Here is a 19,692-nt window from a genome sequence, read left to right on the forward strand (position 1 = left end):
GAGAAGTTGGATATATCTCGTCTTCATTATCAATGTAACTCTCCAATACTGGCTGCTTCCTACCGACCCCTTTCTCAACCATTTCCGTCTCAAGCATCAACACTAAAGCGATGCCTCACCTGCAAAACATACGGATCCCCCCCCGGCTCAAAGATCTGCTTTGGTCCCCTCCCCCACTCAGGGTGATTAATCCCATCAATCCAATCCTGCACCTCCAGAACAACACACCCGTACTTTTCCACCCCTCTCGACCCGGTCCCGTCATCCCTCCCCTGCGTCGCCTTGATCGGCATACTCCCGTTCATCCCATTACAGCTATACATCTGAAACGCCTCCTGATCCGACCAAATCTCCAGTTTTATTCCCGACCACTCACTCGCCAGACTAGCCACCATTTTGTCCTCCGACCTCCAATCGTAGGGGTAGTTCCTGTTAACGAGCCAGCAGTTGTCGTAACCCGTGCAACTCCCCCCGCAGTTTCCCTGGATCCCCTCAAGGGAAAACCCCTCGCCTATTTGTCTGGGAGCAGACCAGAAGTCGTTGACGGACCCCTTGGGGGCAGGGGAGATTTCCCCCGTGGGAATGAGGATGCTATCCACAGCCACCGTCTGCCCTGAAAAGGGGAGGTAAAATGTATGGTTCAACGCGGTAGGAGTTTCCGTGTTTGCGAACCCGTCTAGGTTCCAGTAGGTGTGACTAGACAGCATGATTGGAGTTTTCTTTGTTGTAGGAATAGCAACCATTTTTGCGTCCCAGGTTCGGTTTGACAAAGTGTAGGTGATGTAACTGATTACTTCCCCTGGAAACCCCTCTTTCCCGTCGGGGTCGACAAGGCTGAACGTGATGGATGACTTGGTGTAGGTGACGACGGTGAAGTTTCTGTGATCCCAGCCGTCGGGGCCGCCGTGGAGGGTATTCACACCTGCTGGGTGGGCTGCGGTGGGGTTTTCATTGGGACGGATGTGGTAGTCTTCTCCATCGTCGTCAAGGGTGAAGGTCGAGTTCTTGATGCGGTTGGCGTACCGGCCGGGCACGCCGCCAAAGTGAGGGTGAACTGGATCGACAGAGTAATAGGTTGCGTTGTCGAAGCCGAGGACGATGTCACGGTCTATGCCGTTCTTGTCGGTGATGAAGAGGTTGGAGATGGAGGCACCGTAGGGGATGAAGGAGGCTGTTATGCCTGGGGCGAAGAGCCAGTATTTACCTGAGGAGTCTGGTTCCCCTGTGAAAGAGGGGGCGGATAAGGTAGGGGTGGCAAGGAGGAAAGCTCCCAGAGGGAGGAGAGAGAGACGCATGGTGGGATGTTGGTTTTGGTGCCGACATCAACCTGGGAGAGAGTGGAAGGTAGGACTCACTCAGGTCATGAGTTGAAGGGAAAGAGTCAACAGAAAGAAAGAGAGAGAGGCGAGAACGGTGCCTTAATATAACCCACAGCTGCCAACCCCAATCTCATCCCATCAGTATGGAACCTTTACGAGCAGAGCAACCCTCCAACCAAGGCAGGCAAGTCACCAGGTACACACACACGCGCGCGCAAAGAGAGGGGAGATCTCCAGACCGGTAGGTGGTGAAGGCGGGAAAGAGCGAACCTGCATCCGGTTATTTGGGATGAAGAAGAAACTTTGACGCCTGCCAGCCAACCAGCCACTCTTTTTCGTTCCAGGCGAGGAGGTAAACGAGGGTGTGACCACGAGGTGAAGTGAGCGTCACACGGGGGAAGATCTCAGTTTTCCCGCCGTCCAGGTCGGTCGGCGGTCGCAACGAGTGGCCGCGGGCCGGCATATACATATACATCCAACTGTCGATATACGATGCCGAATGCTGTGTGACTGCAAAGACCGTTAGCTACCTTCCTTGATTCTCCACAACCGTTGCAGCCATGGGATATTGAAACCTCCAATGATGCTCTTCATTGACACCAATGAAAGCAAAAATGATACTTTATTTGGTCACGATCAAAAACAATCATCAGCTCAATGGGATGCGTCACTTACAACCACCAAACTCCCAGCAACAAGAACACCGAATTCCCCAGGTCAAAATAACATGAACTCACTTGCTTCCTAAACATTCGCGCAATAATTGCAAGCAGCTACGCGAATGGGATGACGTCTTAACAAGCAATCATTGGAGCGGCTCTGCCTTCGCCGTTGGAGCTCTGTCGATGGAAACGAGGGAATGCGGGGATAATTATCTCCGCATTCTTCTCCCCCTGTCGATAGGAAGCTGGAGCTTAGGTTGAATTCCTGCCAAGCCAATGGAGAGACTACCTATCACTGTCTCTCAGTGTTATACTGCTGTCAGTCGGGGTCTTGGACAGTATCTCTGGAAACAATGACAGACATCCTCACAAAGAGACCTATTATGCTTCACTCAAAAGCAAGCCTCTATCTCAGCATTCTCTTGATTTGCACTTTTGGCACCATCGCAGCACAAGCCAGGGTATACATGCGCGCCAATGGCAATGGCAGTCGGCAAAACAACATGCTTAAAATGCATCACTGGCTATACTCCGTAACCATAAAACACTGTCGAATTCCAATCTGCAACCCGCCAAAACAGTCCGATACTATCATATACAAGTCTTGCGCTACCCATACAGAACGAAGCCTAGAAGGAAACAGAGGCTTGAACGCAATAATAAAAGGAACACTCTCCTGAACCTGGTCACTGGAGCATTCCGCTCCCCAGGCTCTATGCATCGGTTATCTTGCACCCTCGTTTAAGCATCGATAAGGTTCTCCTCCTGGGGCGCCTCGGTATCCCTGGTGTCTTTGGTAGGGGCCTTATCCTTGCCCTTGCGGTCTGATGGGGTTCTGGAGTAAAACTCGTCAATAATGTCGGCAGGAATACGGTTGAGCATGTCCTTGCGGTAGATGCGAAGCAAGCTCCACGCGAGGTCAAGAGATTCGAAAATGGTGCGTCCCTCGTATGGGCCCTGGTTGATAAAGGTCCGCTCGAACTTGTCGAGGAATTCCAGAGACTTCTTGTCCTCGGGAGACAAGGCCTCCTCACCAACGACTGCCTTCATGGCGGCCGCGTCACGACCGATGGCATACTTGGCGTACAGCTGGTTGGATACATCACCGTGGTCCTTGCGAGTCATGCCCTCACCAATGGCAGACTTCATCAGACGGGACAGCGACGGAAGCACGTTGATAGGAGGGTAAATACCGCGGTTGTAAAGACCACGGTCGACGAAGATCTGACCCTCGGTAATGTATCCAGTCAAATCAGGAATGGGATGCGTAATGTCGTCGTTGGGCATAGTGAGAATGGGAATCTGAGTAATCGAACCGTTGCGGCCTTCGACACGGCCAGCACGTTCGTAGATGGTCGACAAATCGGTATACATGTAACCGGGGAAACCGCGACGACCGGGAACTTCTTCACGAGCAGCAGAGACCTCACGAAGAGCATCACAGTAGGCCGAAAGATCGGTGAGAATGACGAGGACGTGCTTCTCGAGTTGGTAGGCATAGTATTCGGCGGTAGTAAGGGCGAGACGAGGTGTAATGATACGTTCGATACTGCCGTTATTGTTAATAACAAGACCCAAAAACCAGCGTTTGTTGTTTGTTGTTCATTACTTACGTAGGATCGTTGGCAAGGTTGAGGAAGAGGGTGGTGCGCTCCAAACTGCCGTTCTCTTCGAAATCGCGGGTGAAGAAACGAGCAGTTTCCAAGTTGACACCCATGGCAGCGAAGACGATGGAGAAGTTCTCCTCATGATCGTCATGTACGCCCTTGTTTGTCACACCCTTGCGCTGAACCAGGCCAGCTTGTCTGCAAATCTGAGCGGCGATTTCGTTGTGAGGAAGACCAGCGGCCGAGAAGATGGGAATCTTTTGGCCACGGGCAATCGAGTTCATGGTATCAATGGCCGAGATGCCAGTCGAGATCATTTCCTCGGGATACACCTGTTCTCTATTAGCGCATGGCTTTGGTAGGGCATGTAGTGAAGCTTACTCTCGAGTAGGGGTTGATAGGACTGCCGTTGATGTCCAGGAACTCCTCAGCCAGGACCTTGGGGCCCTTGTCAATGGCACGACCTGAACCATCAAAGATACGACCCAGCATGTCTTCAGAGACACCGAGCTTCAAGCTCTCTCCGGTCATTTCAACTCTGGTCTAGTGGGAGTTAGCTGCCGCCTATGTATTTCCCAATGCGCTCGGCAGTCTCACCTTCTTCACATCAATGCCAGAGGTGCCCTCGAAAACCTGCAAGATCGATTAACATATGTGGATCGCTTGTGTTCCGTTTCGGTTGGTATATACCTGCACAACGGCGCGGCTTCCTGTAGAGATACCGTCAGTAACAGCATAGGTCCCTGGTGTAGCGACAGTGCTTACCGCGAGCCTCCAAGACTTGACCGGAACGCACAGTCCCATCGGGAAGAGTAAGGCTGACAATCTCATTGTATCTGGGGAATTTGACCTGGAAGAAGGATCACAGAGTTAGCAGAGATGTGGTGGTGGTAAGGCGGAAGCAGAAGCGGGAGACCAACATTGTCCAAGATGACGAGGGGTCCGTTGACACCACCGACGGTGTTGTAGCGAAGCCTGGGCGTCACCCGGTAGGAGGCTGGATCTCTGGGGTCGCTCATGGTGGTTTTGGAGGTTATGCAGGGCAAAAACAGGCGCGAGGTATCAATGCGAAAGTCGAGGCCGGCTCGGGAGGCTGTCTAGAGGGTCGAGAGGCTGGTAAGTGGATTGGCAAGTTGGTTGTGAATGCACGACGATGGAGGAGCTCCAGTGGATGCGGGTAGCCTGAAGACGCAAGCTCCAAGCTGGACCGTCGGTGATAAGCAGGCCGCCCAGGCCTGTCCCCTGCTGGGCCCCGCACCACATCATGAATCCAGATGGCACAGCCACAACATCCAAACCAACTGAAAGGCACAGGTATTCGGGATTCGCTCTGCGGCAACAAGCTGCTATTGAAACGGAGAGATATGTCTTTACGAAAGACAGAAAATAACAGATCACTTCGCATCACATCTAGTGCTGCTTCTGCGACACACACCTTGAAGCAAGCACATGCCAACCACAGTTCCAGATCTCGAACTGTGGCGGTGCCTTGTCGATGCCGGCCGGCAACTTTGGAACATTTGACAGGGAAGCTCGCGCCTGTGCTCCTGTCATCCAGATTTAAGACCTGATGTCAATTCAGCCTCCAACCCTGCGTCATCTTTTTATTTTGGTTGCATTTTTCCCGCTTCACATCTCGAAGGCGCGGGCCAGCTTTTCGGGCGTGTAAAACCTAATCCACGATGTCGGCCATCTACAATCTCGAGCCACAACCGACGGCGTCGGCCATCATCCACACGACTCTCGGCGAAATCTCAATCGAACTGTTTGCGAAACAAACGCCATTAACATGCCGAAACTTCCTTCAGCTAGCACTCGACGGCTACTACGATAACACCATATTCCATCGTCTCATTCCCGGCTTCATTCTCCAAGGTGGTGATCCCACTGGGACAGGACATGGAGGAGAATCCATCTACGATGGCGGCGCATACAGCGGTGATCTGGATCCATGGCCAATGGACCAGCGAAGAGGACAGAACGCCGGCCCCGACGGCATCAACTTCAAGGATGAGTTCCATTCGCGTCTCAAGTTCAACAGGCGAGGATTGTTAGGCATGGCGAACGAAGGAAAACCGGACACCAATGGCAGCCAGTTCTTTTTCACTCTCGGCAAGGCTGAAGAGTTGAATGGGAAGAATACCGTGTTTGGGCGCGTGGCGGGCGATACCATCTACAATTTGGCCAAGATTGGCGAGTCGGAAGTCAATGACGAGCGGCCACTATATCCGATCAAAATCACCCATATCGAGATTCTCATCAACCCTTTCGATGATATGAAGAAGAGGGAGAAGAAGCTACGCCAGCAAGTAGCAAAACCAGCTCCCGTGGAGAAGAAGCAGAAAAAGAGAAAACAAGCCAAGCAGTTGTTGAGCTTTGGAGACGAAGAGGGTGAGGGCGATGACCTGCCAGTTCTCAAGAAGCCAAAGTTCGACACAAGAATTGTCATGGATGTAGACGAGGAACCGGCGCCAAAGACGATGCCAGTCAGATCTTCAAAGAAGGACTCAAAGCCGACGCACAAGGATGATGTGAAAGTTCGTGTGACAGAAGAGCCACCAAAGAACCGAGCGAGGAGTCCAGATCGTCCGGAGCCTGTTCCGTCAAAGAAACAACGGCCAAAGGTTGAGGAAAGTGACAGGTCAAGTCCCGAACCGGAAGATGGCAAAAAGAAAACCTTGTTGGAAAGGACTAACGAGGAGATTGCTGCCGTCAAGGCTTCGATGAAACGAACAATTTACACCGAACCGGTGCAGGAGAAGAAGAAGTCGGCCTTGGAGGAAATGATACCGGAGACTGCAGTGCGTGGGAGGAAACGGAGACCGGGCACGCAGTCTGCAAAGGAGGAAGAGGAGGCTTTGGCGCTTTTGCGGTCGTTCAAGTCAAAGCTGGAGCAAGCACCAAATGAGAAGTCGACAGCCCAGCCAGCTATCAATTATGATGGTGATGATGAGGAGGGCGAAGGAGAGGTTTGTGATCTTCACTTCATTGCCCATTGCCAGAGCTGCAAAGCCTGGGATAATGAAGAAAAGGAAGAGAGCGATGACGAAGGGTGGATGTCTCATCAGCTCAGCTTTACTGCAGATAAGCTTGGAAAGGATCTGAGCTATCGCAAAAAGGCGGAAGAGGAGCTGGTTGTTATTGACCCCCTGGCAAAGGCGCAGGCTCTTAAAGAGGGCAAGAAGTCTTCTCGGGATTCGCGGTCTGGGGGCTCATCTTCAAGGGCCTGGAACCGGGACCGGGAGCGTGACCGGGCAAGAAGATAGTAGAAGGAGCAGTCGCTATCTGACTTATGATACAATTGCATTGTTCTTACAAGCAGAGGAGGCCAAGCATAAGAGAGACTGACCACCAGTCGGATGGTAACCATTAAGAGATACCCACTTTCTATTGTCTAATATCTCCTGTCACCTTCCTCCATTGTTCAGTGCAAAGGTAGTGATGCCCAAGTCCCGTCCCATGTGTCCCCATGGTGCCATGCCTGTCCGGAACAATAGCTCCGTGAGCCCCGGCCTCAATAGGGTTTTATATGGGTCTTCATGTCATGGTGGCGTGCTCATTCTCCATGCACACTCACATCTGCTGTTGTTCCTAGCTCAAGAGCTGCTCAGACATGGCCTTTTGTCTTGTTGTTTTCGAGACTGAGAAGGGAAACTGGCTTGGTCCCACTTGAACAGTCTTACAACTGCAACTCATCTCTTGGCATTCAATCCAAGGTGTTCTACGATCCGTATCGACAGTGAGGCCAAAAGTTTCCTGACAGCTCCCCAGGTATGCACGGCTGCACCACTGACAGGCATCAAGGCCACAACTTCAGACTACGCATAGTACCTCATAACGGCGCTGTCAAACTTAATTGTCACTAACGTCTTTGGAGAGAAGTGTCCAAAGCCTCACTGCCGCTGCCACCGCCTTGAGGTCCTCCTTCCAAACGCCCAGAAAAAAAGAAGCTGTCTTGGGTGACAGGCTGGGACGTCGACCCCGCGTGTGGAGACAGGACGTTATCTGCGCCGCCGCTGATTGGTTCGGCAAGCGAGAAAATCGGTGTGTTGATCGCGATCGCACCGGCAAAGCCCACTTCATATGATGGGCAAGTGAGCCTTCATCACCAGCAAGTGGCCTTACACCGTGTCAAATTTATCTAGCAAAGCCCAAACCTTCCCACTCGATCCTCTGCCGCTCTGCGCCCTGAGCATACGACCCCAGTGAACTCCTCTCCAAAATTTTTCTTGTGAGCCCTCTCAGCGACGTCTTTGAGACACCCAGGCGTGACCAGAAATCAAGCAGCGCGGAAGCCGGCGACTGAGACCCCGACGCAAGCCATTGTTCAGCAGGAACCCTGCCTTCGAGGCTTCAGCATTTACCACACAACGACGCCCATTGACATATCACGACACCGCCGAGACACCTCACAAGCCCTATTCAGAACCCGGCGCCGAGCGAGACATCTATCTTCTCCGCTTTTGCGACACTCTCGCAGGCTCGACACACACATTGCCATTGATATCGCGCCGCGGAACAATAACAGACCCGCGCGTGGATCAGGTGCCTGGACCGCCTCTGCCTTTGAGCAAGCTGTTCTCCGCTTCGCAGTATATAACAGATTGAGTTGAATAGAGTTTTCTCTCGCTTGTCTTCCCTCCGACTAGATCCATCTCCCTCTGTGTGCTGAGCTCGCTGGTTTCATCAAAAAATCGACCGGATTCAGCAGTGCTTCAAACCGCCCACAACAAGGAAGACTACAGCCTTGGCCTCAGCTTCTTGACGGCCTTTTGCGAGAAAAAAAAGTCACTGAGGGCTGCAGCCACCACGCCGGCCACAAACTTAGGACGAGCCTAGCCTAACGGTCAAGAACCGCCATCTGCTATATCCAGGGGTGTCAAGCAAACCCCAATCGGCTGAGCGCGCACTCGCCTTCACAGTGTTATGTCTTCGCCGAACAATCCGAGAAAACGACCGGCCCCTGGCGCCTCTTCGATGATCCCGATCCCCCCAGTACAGCAGACATTTTCGCCTGTCCAGACGGATCGGTTGTTTGGGTGGAACGGAACAATGGATGGAAACGGCTTCGTCGACTCGCCAACGACAAACGTCAATCAGTTCATGATGCCGACGTCAGGCGCCTTTGCGCAGCCAATTGTGGCGCCTTCAAACGCTCTGACCCGCCGAGGAAACAGTCGCGCTCTTGTCCATTCGGGCAACAGAGGCCACTTTGATCAGGTGGGGGAGCCGTGGGCGAACGGGTTTGCCGAGGATGCTCGGTATCTTCAGACGAATTCGTCTGTAGACGAGCATGATAACATCGAGCTGCTAGAGGAGAAGGCTGCTCAGGCGAAGAGGGAAGCGCAAGCCAAAAGGAAACAGATCCCCCCGTTTGTTCAGAAGCTGAGCAGGTAAGCAAGCCCTTTCATCACTTTGTTCACGTTGCAAATTGCTAATCTTTCGATAGCTTTCTCGATGAGTCTAGGAACACCGACCTGATCCGCTGGTCTGACAAGGGCGATTCATTTATCGTCTTGGACGAAGATGAGTTTGCCAAAACGCTCATCCCCGAACTCTTCAAGCATAACAATTATGCTTCGTTTGTGCGACAGCTCAACATGTATGGGTTCCATAAGCGGGTCGGGCTGTCCGACAACTCGATGAAAGCGAGCGAGCGGAAAAACAAGAGTCCCAGCGAGTACTCAAACCCGTATTTCCGACGCGGGCATCCGAACCTGCTTTGGCTGATCAACAAGCCAAAGGGTGGCAGCAGTAAAAAGAAGATCAAGAAGGAAGACGGAGAGGCGGAGAGCGAGGAGGACAACAATACCGAAGAAGCCTACGGTGTTCCAAACCATGGAGCGTCACAGGGCGGCAGGGCCTCCGTTTCTCACGAAGTCGGTCCGCTCCAGAAAAAGGATCTGATACAAGTAAAGAATCAGATAGACAGGATCCAGCAGCAGCAACTCGCGATTTCGGGCATGCTCAACAAGATACGGCAAGATCATAATTCGCTCTATCAGCAGGCGGTCATGTTTCAAACCATGCACGAGCGGCACGAGAACTCCATCAATGCCATTCTCAACTTCTTGGCCAATGTCTTTCGAAAGTCGTTGGAGGAGCAGGGTGGGGTTCAGAGCGTCCAAGATCTTTTGGCCAGCATCATTCCCAATGCTCAAGGTCACGGCTCCACAAACATGGCCACCGGAGGTGTGGTGGACTTGGGCGGCTTCGTCAACCAACGGGCTCCCAACGTTGCTGGGTCGGCGACGCCAAAACGTGCGCAGCGTCTCTTGCCTCCTGTCCCACATCACCAAGCAAACAAGACCGTGGTGACATCCCTGTCTCCGTCCCCAACACCCTCGCCGGCGCCCCAGACTTCGTACAACACTCGCATGTCTGGGACTGTCACCGAGGTGTTTGATACCTCGCCGGCTGACACCACCTCGACCTCTGCCTATATGCAGAAGGAGCTCCAGAACAACCCACATGAGGGCATGATGAAGATCATCCAGGACACCAACGCCGTCAACGTCAACAGCACTGGCATCGACCTCCCCAACGTCGCCGCCACCACCCCGGTCACAGGCATGAGCAACGAGAACCGCAACAAGATGCTGAGCATCATGAACAATGGCTCTGCTGCGACAACCCCGGCCGCGTCCATGAACGGCGGCGGTATCCCATCTGTCTCTAGTCCCGGCGGTGTTTCCTTGCCCGCTGCCAGCCCACAGACCACAGCCGGTTTATCGCTTTCTCCCATCCTCGCGTCGATGCCTATGCCCCCGCCGCTGCAACCACTCCAGGCGACGCAGCAAGAAATTGACGCGCTTCAACGCCTTCAAGCTCAGCAGGCTTCTCAACTTGAGAACCTGACCCAGTTCCTCGGTCCGCTCAGCCCCTCTGGCCGGATTCCCGGTATGGACGAGAACGGCAACGTCAATACTAGTTATTTCGACTCTGTCGATTTTGACCAGTTTGTTGATAACAATGCCTTTGCTAACCAGACCGGCTTTGGGGACAATGAGTTCAATGGGTTCAACACGGGTGGTCATCCGGATGAGTTTAACTTTTCGCTGGATGCTCCTGGTAGTGGGGCAGAGTTTGGGGGTGGTGGTGTTGCGGGTGCGGATAATGGGATGTTGGGTGGTGGTGGGGGTGCTGGGTTGGGGATCAATGGGCAGGATGGCTTGTTTGATACGGGAAGGGTGTTTGAGACTACTTCGGCTACTAATAGCCCTAGTCCAGCCGGGACGGAGGAGATTACGAGGAGTGAGATTGGGGGGGTTGGGAACGGGGTGGTGACGGATAGTCCGGAGAGGGATCCGAAGAGGAGGAGGAGGGGGTAGAATCACTCTTACATTTCGTCGGAGGATCATGAGGAGGAAGGGATGGGGGGTGGGTTTGGAGGGGATGTGTTTGGGGGACTTTATTTTTGAGGCCATACAACAAGTGGTGTAGGCTGGTGAGGGAGTTGGACTTGAGGGTGTCGACTTTGCTAACCTACCTGGTGTTGTTAAGGGGGGGTTGCAGACAAGTCATAGATAGACTTGTCAAGGGACGTAGCCACATTGATCCCGACGGTACATGCCCAACAAAAACAAAAACAAAACAAACACAGAAAAAACAAAACTCTGGTGGAAGGATACGTGGAGGAGTAGTGTTTTGCGGATTAGGGATTAGGGGTAGGTTAAGGTTAAGTATGGTAAAGGGGGGTTATGGCGCTGAGGGGCACGGAATCATTACACCAACCAGCACCTCACCTTACTCTACTCACACAATCATTGGGAAGGAATGGGGTTGGTTGATTGGTTTGGGATGATGATGATGATTTCTGGGATTGGTTGGGGTGGCTTTCTATTGTGTTTTATTCTTGCTTTTTTTTTCATGGTTAGCAGTTTTAGATATCCTCCTATCGTTTTTTTATATTTCTTTTTTTTGCCTTTTTTAAAACCTTACTCACTCTCCTACTCGGTTGTTTGGTTTGCTTGGTTTGTTAATTTTTTAGTCTCTTTACTACATAACACTTTACATTTGCATAAAATGGGGATGGGGATGGGGATTGGATGGGGATGATGGGGGAAGTGAGTATGACTTTATGAAATAGCTCAATACAGATGGCCTGGTGAGATGAGAGTAAAAAAGGGAATTAGAGGTGTGAAGTATGTGTGTATGTGTGTATGTGTGTATGTGTGTATGTGTGTATGTGTGTATGTGCCCATATGTGTTACTTCACATCTAAACACTGATAAAATCGGATGGATGTCTGGTGTTGGGATATCACCACCTTAAAATCATCTTATTCTCCTCCATCAAATTCCATCCAACTAATCCTTCATCATCATCATCACCAACCTTGTTGCGGGTGAAGTTGTTTAACTATAGGTATATATACATCCAAACCTTGCCCCCCCCCCTCCTTCATTTCCCCTGAAGCTGACAGAAGACATCATCGTCAGATGCAAAACATAGGGGGTATTCCCGTCCATTTCAGGACATCAAACAAATCCATCATGATCCCAACCGTTTGTATAACACCATGTCATCAGAAACATGACCCCCTCCCCCTCTTTCAAGTTTCAACGCCTTCCAAAATCACCCCAATAATAAACTCTCTGGGCCACCACGCCGAGTGGCCCATAGGGACGTCAGTTAGTCCATCTAGAGCTCCCATCGCTCATTTGGGCTATAATACTACCCCCGCCATTGAAGCGATGTATTTAGTCAGTGGCTAGAGTAGAGCGCAATATAAAGGCTTCTTCATTCCCAGTAACCTGGGTTCAGGCCCTTGCGCATGGTGTACTGGGGCCTCAAGGTCCTTTTATTCTTTGGTCGTTGTCAAAGCGCTGTGGGACTCTTTTTTTATCCGAGAGCTGTCTCTTCCGAACGTCAGACGGTTGTCTTCGTAAATATCTCGTTGAGCAACGGTGACGGCGTCTTAGTCAAGGTGTAACTTATTTGACGCAAAAAATTCGTGTGATACAACCGAAAAGAAAGAACGCGACGCGAGTTCCATCCAGAGGGCGATGGATAGGTTGAATCCGGCGGTTCGTCGCTCTTCGTTTGGTGCTTTCCGTTTCCAGCCATCCATCTGCTGTCGGCCGTTATTCGATCAGCATCTTCTTCATCCCTCCAACTTCGCACAGCCCCAGGTACCGAATGGCCTCCCTATCGTGTGCCAAGATGATCGTTCGATCCGGCAGCTTTGGGTTATTTGGGTCAACATGTGAGGCATCTTTCGCTGCTTGCTCAATAGCATCCATTTCCTCCTTGCAAGCCTGTTGGTCCATTGGACAAATCACAATTGGTTGCCGTAATGTGATATCGCGGGCAGATGTTAGATGTGCCTAGCAAAAAGGTTAGACAAGAGCCACTGAAAATTCCATGTGCGCGCACCCACCTTGATCGTCAAAAAGAATTCAATTTTGTACAGTATCGACGTCGTCGTAAAGCTGGTGACCTCATATAGCGGAAATCCCGGCTTGCCCCTTTTCACAATACCCTCCGAATCCCTAAGGTCTCGCGCAGGAAACACGAGCCCCAAGTTGGTAACATATCCAGTTTCCGGGATCTTGGTCCCTACCTGCTGCGTGTGTTTGGCGATTTTGCTGACCTTCTTCGTTGGCTCGTCTCCTTCCGGGTTGAACGTGATCTCCTCCTCGATGGCCAGCGTAATCTTTTGTATCGTCACCTTCCGCGCCTTGTTCAGCCAGTCCGGATTTGGCGCAAGCTTAATGTACACCGTTATGGGATCTAATGGCCCATAACTCCACTTTGGCAGCGAAATCCCCAACGTCACAATGTTGTCCGCCGTCACCACCTTGCTTTCTGGGCGGTTGTACATGCCGAATGTGGAGAGGGTGTCGTATCGTTGAAGAGGTATTGGGAACGCGTATCGGTTTTGCATGCTCGAGCCTTGTTGGACTGTGACCACCAGCTCATAGTAGGTTTCGGCGATTCGGCTGGCTAGTTGGATGCTTGCTGGAGGAATGCGGCGGTTTACTTCTTCGCCGCCCCGTCCGAAAGGGATGAATATTTGGAACGGCAGATCCATCGCAATCACGCTCTCGGCCTCTTTTCCCGACACGCACCGGAACAGCAGCACTTCCTTCCCTACTAAATCGACCGTCTCTCGTCTCGGGGTGCCCAAATGCCTCCGCGCCATGTTTTCCGCCGCTGGATGTATCGTTTCTCGTCGCTGTAAGCATATGCGAACCATGGATATTTGCACTGGCGCTGTATAGCCTGCACCCGGCCGAATTTCGACTTTGCCTACTATCCTGGGCTACACGATGTTAGCAATGCGCCCTGTCGATTCAACTTGCATACGAATACCAAAAACTAGGAAGAGGAAGGGGAGCGCACCAGTGTCGCCGAAATGCCCGGGTAGCCGACCAGAAAACTACTGTTTGGAGGCCCGGATATCCTCACCGTCGCAGCTGTATTATTCATCTTGCTGGTGGGTGAGGCGCCCGCACCGATTCCAATTAAACTTTACTGTTATTATCGTTTATTGTCGTTCAGGCAAGCCGCGGCGGCCTTCGCCAATCATCAGTAACAGGACCGTCCCGCAGACGTCGGCTTGAAGCGATGGGATCAGGCGTGAGGGCTGTCCGAGGTGAGGGGCTCGTCTGGGGTGTCGCCGGCGCTGTATCGATAAGCTGGGTGAGGTTGCGACAACCACGGACATCACCTTCGGCGTCCGCCGCAGCGAGGCACACTGTACTGGAGTCGAGGTCTTCTTTCGTCGCGTGTGTCGGTGCTGCTGGGAAATGGGCGAAGGGGGGTTTCCAAGGTGGGTGGAGATCTCTTGCAAGACGCAAGCAACGACGGGTTGGATACGAATGGAGTACGAATGGAGGCTGCTGTGGTGCAGGCTTATTTTTTAGCAGTCGTTGGGGGGGGGGTGAGAGGGGAGGAGGGGGCCAAATGAAAAGACCCCTCGAGCCGCCGTGTGTCTTTGTGTCGTCGAGCTCGGCCGCTCAGGTGCGTTGGTAACTTGGGTGCTGTCTGCGCCGAGATTGTAGCCCGGCGTGTTCCTGCGGGTTCCTTGCCTTTCAGTGGACTCTGCGGCTGGGCGATCTCACAGCGGATACCGACCCCGGAGTTTACAATGCGACAACCAAGTGATACCCACCTTGCAACCAAGGCCGAAAGGGAAATGGGAATTCCTTTCAGGTTTCTTGAGGGGGAGCAACTTAGGTATGAAGGTAGGCCCTTTTCCAAAAGCTGCTAGTACCAAGGCCCGCCTTAAACTTCCAGCGGTCGGTAGCTATAGCCACGGTCCTATAAATTAAGGAGGGAAGGCTCCGTGTGAGGCAAAGCTGCTAGGTCCGAGATGTGAGGTTTCGAGATCTCTAATAGAAGCCAGCGGCAGCGGGACAGGTGGAGTGGGAGGAACAAAGACACAGCGACCCAGCGCCCCGGGCAGAGACGACGACAGTCTCAGCGGGCTTGCTTTGCCTGCAGGAGGTGAGACGGCTGAACTGCTGGGCCAGCGGGATGAGAATAGGAAAAAGGTGAGAGAGACTGAGAGAGGCAGCCTTGCGATGTCGAAATCTGAATGCCTGTCTGCCCTGTCTGTGCGAGTGGCCCAGCTACGAAGTAGAAGAGCCAAGTCCAAGTCCAAGCTCAGGGCTGCCGAGAGGTGGGAACCGAAGTGGATCGTGGTTCCTCACAGCAACTTACAAAACACATACACTATCAGAAATCATGACTTGCGGCGGGCGGACGGATCCTCATCAGTGGTTCCTGCAGGACTAGACTCATTTTGCTGAGCGATGTGTTGGTCCAAAAGCAACCATCTTGGCTCCAGCCAACGTTGGGAGTTTCGGGCTTCTCTCTAATCATCGAAGTGCGGGGCACGTGTGATGTCCGTTGTAAACTTGTGAGACGGTTTAAGCTAATGTCGAGCTGCCGGTACACCAAGCCAAATGATAAGTGACACGAGCCCGGTAGATACCATCCGGAACATAAACAAACAAACAAACATCAGGAAGGCTTAGACATTCGATTGCTCTCCAAGTCAAAATGTGGTGTCGTCATGTCCATGTCGAGAACACCAACATGAACATGAAACAAGATGGTGGTCATAGCTCCCCAAGGCATGTGGCTTCCGCCCGCCAAGCTTTTCTGATAGAAGGGCCCCTGTTCAGACGACCGACGTCAACACGGACCCAGACCCGTTCACTGCTTTTTGTCACAACAAACCTCAGCAAGCACAACACTTGATCGATTCTACCACATCTACCATGTCAGTAACGCTCCACACGACTCTTGGGGACCTCAAAATTGAGGTGTTTTGCGAGGCCGTCCCCAAGACTGCAGAGGTATGTTTTGTCTAATATGTCCTTTGCGCCTTCGCTCCCACTAAACATTTCGTAGAACTTCCTCGCCCTCTGCGCCTCTAACTATTACATCAACTCTCCCCTCCACCGAATAATTCCGTCCTTCATGTTCCAGACCGGCGCGCCCGCTGTTCCATCACCTCCAGATAACCCGAAGGGCGGCCGATCGATATACGGGATAACCTTCGAAGACGAGATCCGACCAACACTTAAACACCACGAAAGAGGAGTCGTGAGTATGGCGAATAAAGGGCCTAACACCAACGGCAGTCAGTTCTTCATATGTTTCGCCCCCGCGCCACATTTGGACGGGTTGAACACGGTGTTTGGGAAGCTGATTGGAGACGTGAGTCTGGCTACCTTGGCCAAGATTGAACAGCTGGAGGTGGACAAGAAGGGCAGACCGGTCAAGAAGGACGGAGAAGAGACACCGAGGATTGAGAGAGTAACGTTACATGCGAACCCACTGGCCAAGTGAGAAACAGGATAAGAGGTTGGAGCAAACTACAATGCACGACCGGCATCATGTATCTGCCTAGGCATTCTGCCATCTACCCCCTTCATTTGGCACTAAACTGGGCGCCGGCTGGAGTTGAGTACTATCTCACGCACCAGCTAGCAACCCAAACGGAAAGAGCGCAAAAGTTGAGAGGCGACGAGAATAAGATGATACCCAAAAACCAAGAAGCAAGACTGGTCAACCAGAAGGCCAGGCAACATAGAGACGCCACATAGAAGCTAGGGGACATTTGACATCTTGGCTCACGGTTGCATATTCCAAAGACAATAAAAAAGAAGAAAACTTATTCTACCACTTTTGATGCTTTCTGTACAACGGTGTGTGGTCGACTTGCCAATAACGGGTTATGCTGGTGGAAATGCGCTGCCTGCCGGGAACCACTCCAGTGTGGGTCATCCACGCCAGAAAGCCTTCTCGCCGCAGATACAAAAATTTAGGAGTCAACCGTCCATCAACCACAAAACACAGAGCTTGCGACCTAGAGTGAAGATTTCTCTGAATTTAGACGATATCTTGGCCGCAACGAATACTTTACCGGCGAATCCCACAAAAAGCACACGGAATGGCCCTCGACGACGACGATAACCCCGCCCTTGCGGCCCCTCCTCCCACAGCAAACACAACCACCGCGACCCCAGACGCCCCAGCTGAAGAAACCGCCGAAGACCTCCTCGAAGACGAAGGCGCCGCAGCACAAGACTTCCGTGTCTTTGCCAGTTTATTCAAAAAGAACACACATATTTCCGCGCAGACAATTCGCAAAGGCGAGAAAGACTTCGAGTCCCATGGCACACAACTCCAGGCCGACACCCTCGAGCAGAGTAGAGCTGCTATGCAGGAGGTTCTAAGTTATACTCGCATTCACAGTGGCGCCAATCTTGTACGTGGTTGGTATTTCCCAGGTTGGTGGGCGGACTATGAGGAGGGTGAGGAATGGCAGGATTCAAAAGCGGAAGATGGGAAGAAGGAAAGGAAGCCTTTTGGGCACATCAGGGACAGAGTTGTGATTTTGGAGGGGTCCAGCACGTCTACGCAGAACCTGGGGAGGGCAGTGACGGGACAGGCGAAGGATAGGCCAGGGAGGGGGAAGGATTGGTTGCTTCCCGAGGAAGCGCTCTATCTGGTAGAGAGAGGGTCCTTGGATCTGTGGTGGCCCACAAAAGAGTTTGGTGAGATTTTCCCTACACCTCCTGCCGCCCCTGTCGAAGGGGAAGCTCCCCAACCCGAGAACACCGATGTCGACCCATCAACCCAACCGACGGGCGCCAGCGAAGACGAAGAAGACGAATACGCCGACGGCTTCCCCCTCTCCCTCCAAGCAGCCTACGCCCTCCTCATCGGCCTGGACGGCACCCGCGGGAAGATCTCGCTCCAAAAATTTCAGGTCTACTCCAATCTCAAACGCTGCGGCTACAACGTCCTCCGCGCTCCTCCTAACCCTTCTAACCCGAATCAGTCCTCCTACCGTCTCAACATCACAATCAAAAACTTCTTTTCCTCCCTCCTCCCCTCTTTCACCCCATCACCGCCCAAATCCGGTCCCTTGCTCAAACCAGGCCTCTACCGCTCCTACAACCAAATCTTTTCTCAGCTCTCCCTCATCGAAAGGCACATCCCCTCCCCCGTCCTCCCTTTTCCTCTCCCATCGATAGCACCATATGAGATTCACTTTCTGGTGTGGAAGTCCTCCCAAAAATGGACAAAACTGAGGCATCCAAGCCCGGACTTTTATCTGAGTGTGGTGGATGCTCAGGAGAGCGAGGTGCCGCAGATGGAGGAGATACTTGGGCTGTTGGAGCAGACGCCTTGGGCGCCGCCGAAGAGGGAGTGGGAGGGGAATCATGGGAGGTTGTATGCCAGGTTGAAGAATGGGTGGAGGAATGTTTTGATGGCGGTGGTGGATCATGGGGTTATTAATTATATGAGGTGGGGAGAAGGGGGGTTTGGGCAGGAGAGGATTTATGAGAGGTTTGATGGGAGGAATGGGAGTTATAGGGGTGGGAAGAGAGGGGGGAGGAATCAAGGACGGGGTGGAAGGGGTGGGAGAGGTGGTGGGAGAGGAAGGGGGAGGGGGAGGGGGGGATAGACGGAAGGGTGAAAAGTACTGGTTAGAGCGATGGAGAAATAGATGGATAGATCAGTTATGATACCCCAGTTCTACTATGCCTTGTTGACCTTTGCGGCAGTTAGTATGCGGAAAGCCTTTTTTGAAGGGGCGTGAGAGACTGAAGAGCACCTCAAGGTTTTGAATCAAAGCAATTGGATACTACCCAGGTATTGCTGGTATCCAGAGATACACCAGGGCTAAGCGATTTATGCAGTTTCAAGCCGAGCAAAGTCTATGTCAACAGCTCTGATGCTCAGCTGTATTCTAAACATGACAGCCCACTAGAGCTGTGTTGCCTTTGAAGCCAACTGCTTCGAGAAAAACAAATGTGACACTGAGAACGAGATCCCTATTGACACATTGTTGCACGGCAATCTCATCTCGATATTTGATAGGAAATTTGAAGGTTTCACAACCTAGGTGCACACAAACTGCATCAGAGATTGGTAGGTTTGTGCAAAATTAAAGTCTGAGGTTTGCTGAATGCAATGAGAGAGAGGCAATGTAAACGGGGAATGCCTCCGTCAACCATTGGGAACGGGAGGGTTGGTGGCGAGATTCTCTTCTGACTCTTCTGGGCAGATGCGGGAGGTAGGTATTCATGTTGGGTGGTAGGTGGCTGGGTTATTGGTACGAGTCTGAAAGCTGTGAAGGAGTTGGTTTGACTGAGCTGAGTTCTGAGGAAGTAGGATATAGTGTTTCCGGGATTGCGTGGCTCCTGTCTGCCTATCTTGTTATCTCGATCAGAAGCATTCTATCTTGTTGGACAGGCGGCATGTAAAAGTAGGACCTAGGATAGGCAGCTACTGCAGGTCCCGCTTCTGTCGAATCATGGATAGTGACTCGGAAAGGGATCACATGATGGAAAAGTGGCGTGCTTTGTTTTGTCGGACAAGGTGTGTTTTCGGGGTTGGTTGAAATGGATATCTCCGAGACTGTCGTTGGAAGCGAGTCTAGGTAAGTCAAAGACCAAGAGCTCTCCAAAGATAAGGAAGCCATGATTCTTTGGAAACACCAGCTCTTCGGAAGATGGCAAAAAAAAGGACTACATGTTTCTTACGACAACTTTTAGGTGAGACAAATAAAATAGGTAACCTTGAGAAAGCATGGCGTCCCACCCACCTGACGTCTCGATCTTGGAATTGGTG

At 52.1% G+C, this 19,692-nt stretch overlaps 7 protein-coding genes across 7 annotated transcripts; 4 read left to right on the top strand and 3 right to left on the bottom strand.

Annotated features, from left to right (window-relative positions):
• Positions 1-89: 89 nt before the first annotated feature.
• On the bottom strand, positions 90-1,295 carry QC761_307540 (uncharacterized protein; the record flags this gene model as incomplete). The annotated part of the gene is made up of 1 exon (XM_062877897.1): positions 90-1,295. One exon carries the CDS (start codon positions 1,293-1,295, stop codon positions 90-92), a length of 1,206 nt encoding a protein of 401 aa, XP_062733714.1.
• A 1,427-nt stretch (positions 1,296-2,722) lies between these two features.
• Positions 2,723-4,937, bottom strand: VMA2 (Vacuolar ATP synthase subunit B; the record flags this gene model as incomplete). The annotated part of the gene is made up of 7 exons (XM_062877898.1): positions 4,509-4,937; positions 4,354-4,438; positions 4,279-4,298; positions 4,186-4,221; positions 3,970-4,131; positions 3,595-3,920; positions 2,723-3,530 (listed from the first exon to the last, which is right to left on the bottom strand). Exons 1-7 carry the CDS (start codon positions 4,605-4,607, stop codon positions 2,723-2,725), a joined length of 1,536 nt encoding a protein of 511 aa, XP_062733715.1. The 5' UTR covers positions 4,608-4,937.
• Positions 4,938-5,270: 333 nt separating this feature from the next.
• On the top strand, positions 5,271-6,854 carry CWC27 (Peptidyl-prolyl isomerase cwc27; the record flags this gene model as incomplete). The annotated part of the gene is made up of 1 exon (XM_062877899.1): positions 5,271-6,854. One exon carries the CDS (start codon positions 5,271-5,273, stop codon positions 6,852-6,854), a length of 1,584 nt encoding a protein of 527 aa, XP_062733716.1.
• A 1,660-nt stretch (positions 6,855-8,514) lies between these two features.
• Positions 8,515-11,479, top strand: CTA8 (Heat shock transcription factor; the record flags this gene model as incomplete). Its single annotated transcript, XM_062877900.1, has 2 exons — positions 8,515-8,981; positions 9,038-11,479. The coding sequence occupies 2 exons, from the start codon at positions 8,515-8,517 to the stop codon at positions 10,917-10,919; spliced, it is 2,349 nt and encodes a 782-aa protein (XP_062733717.1). The 3' UTR covers positions 10,920-11,479.
• Positions 11,480-11,775: 296 nt separating this feature from the next.
• On the bottom strand, positions 11,776-15,556 carry QC761_307580 (uncharacterized protein). Its single transcript, XM_062877901.1, has 3 exons — positions 13,936-15,556; positions 12,971-13,855; positions 11,776-12,917 (listed from the first exon to the last, which is right to left on the bottom strand). The coding sequence occupies exons 1-3, from the start codon at positions 14,020-14,022 to the stop codon at positions 12,675-12,677; spliced, it is 1,215 nt and encodes a 404-aa protein (XP_062733718.1). The 5' UTR covers positions 14,023-15,556; the 3' UTR covers positions 11,776-12,674.
• On the top strand, positions 15,333-16,731 carry CYP10 (Peptidyl-prolyl cis-trans isomerase cyp10). Its single transcript, XM_062877902.1, has 2 exons — positions 15,333-15,899; positions 15,955-16,731. Exons 1-2 carry the CDS (start codon positions 15,822-15,824, stop codon positions 16,393-16,395), a joined length of 519 nt encoding a protein of 172 aa, XP_062733719.1. The 5' UTR covers positions 15,333-15,821; the 3' UTR covers positions 16,396-16,731.
• A 268-nt stretch (positions 16,732-16,999) lies between these two features.
• SEN54 (tRNA-splicing endonuclease subunit sen54) lies at positions 17,000-18,523 on the top strand (the record flags this gene model as incomplete). The annotated part of the gene is made up of 1 exon (XM_062877903.1): positions 17,000-18,523. One exon carries the CDS (start codon positions 17,000-17,002, stop codon positions 18,521-18,523), a length of 1,524 nt encoding a protein of 507 aa, XP_062733720.1.
• Positions 18,524-19,692: the final 1,169 nt, after the last annotated feature.

Source organism: Podospora bellae-mahoneyi, chromosome 3 (assembly GCF_035222275.1).
Source record: "Podospora bellae-mahoneyi strain CBS 112042 chromosome 3, whole genome shotgun sequence".
In the NCBI taxonomy this organism is placed as follows: Eukaryota; Fungi; Ascomycota; class Sordariomycetes; order Sordariales; family Podosporaceae; genus Podospora; species Podospora bellae-mahoneyi.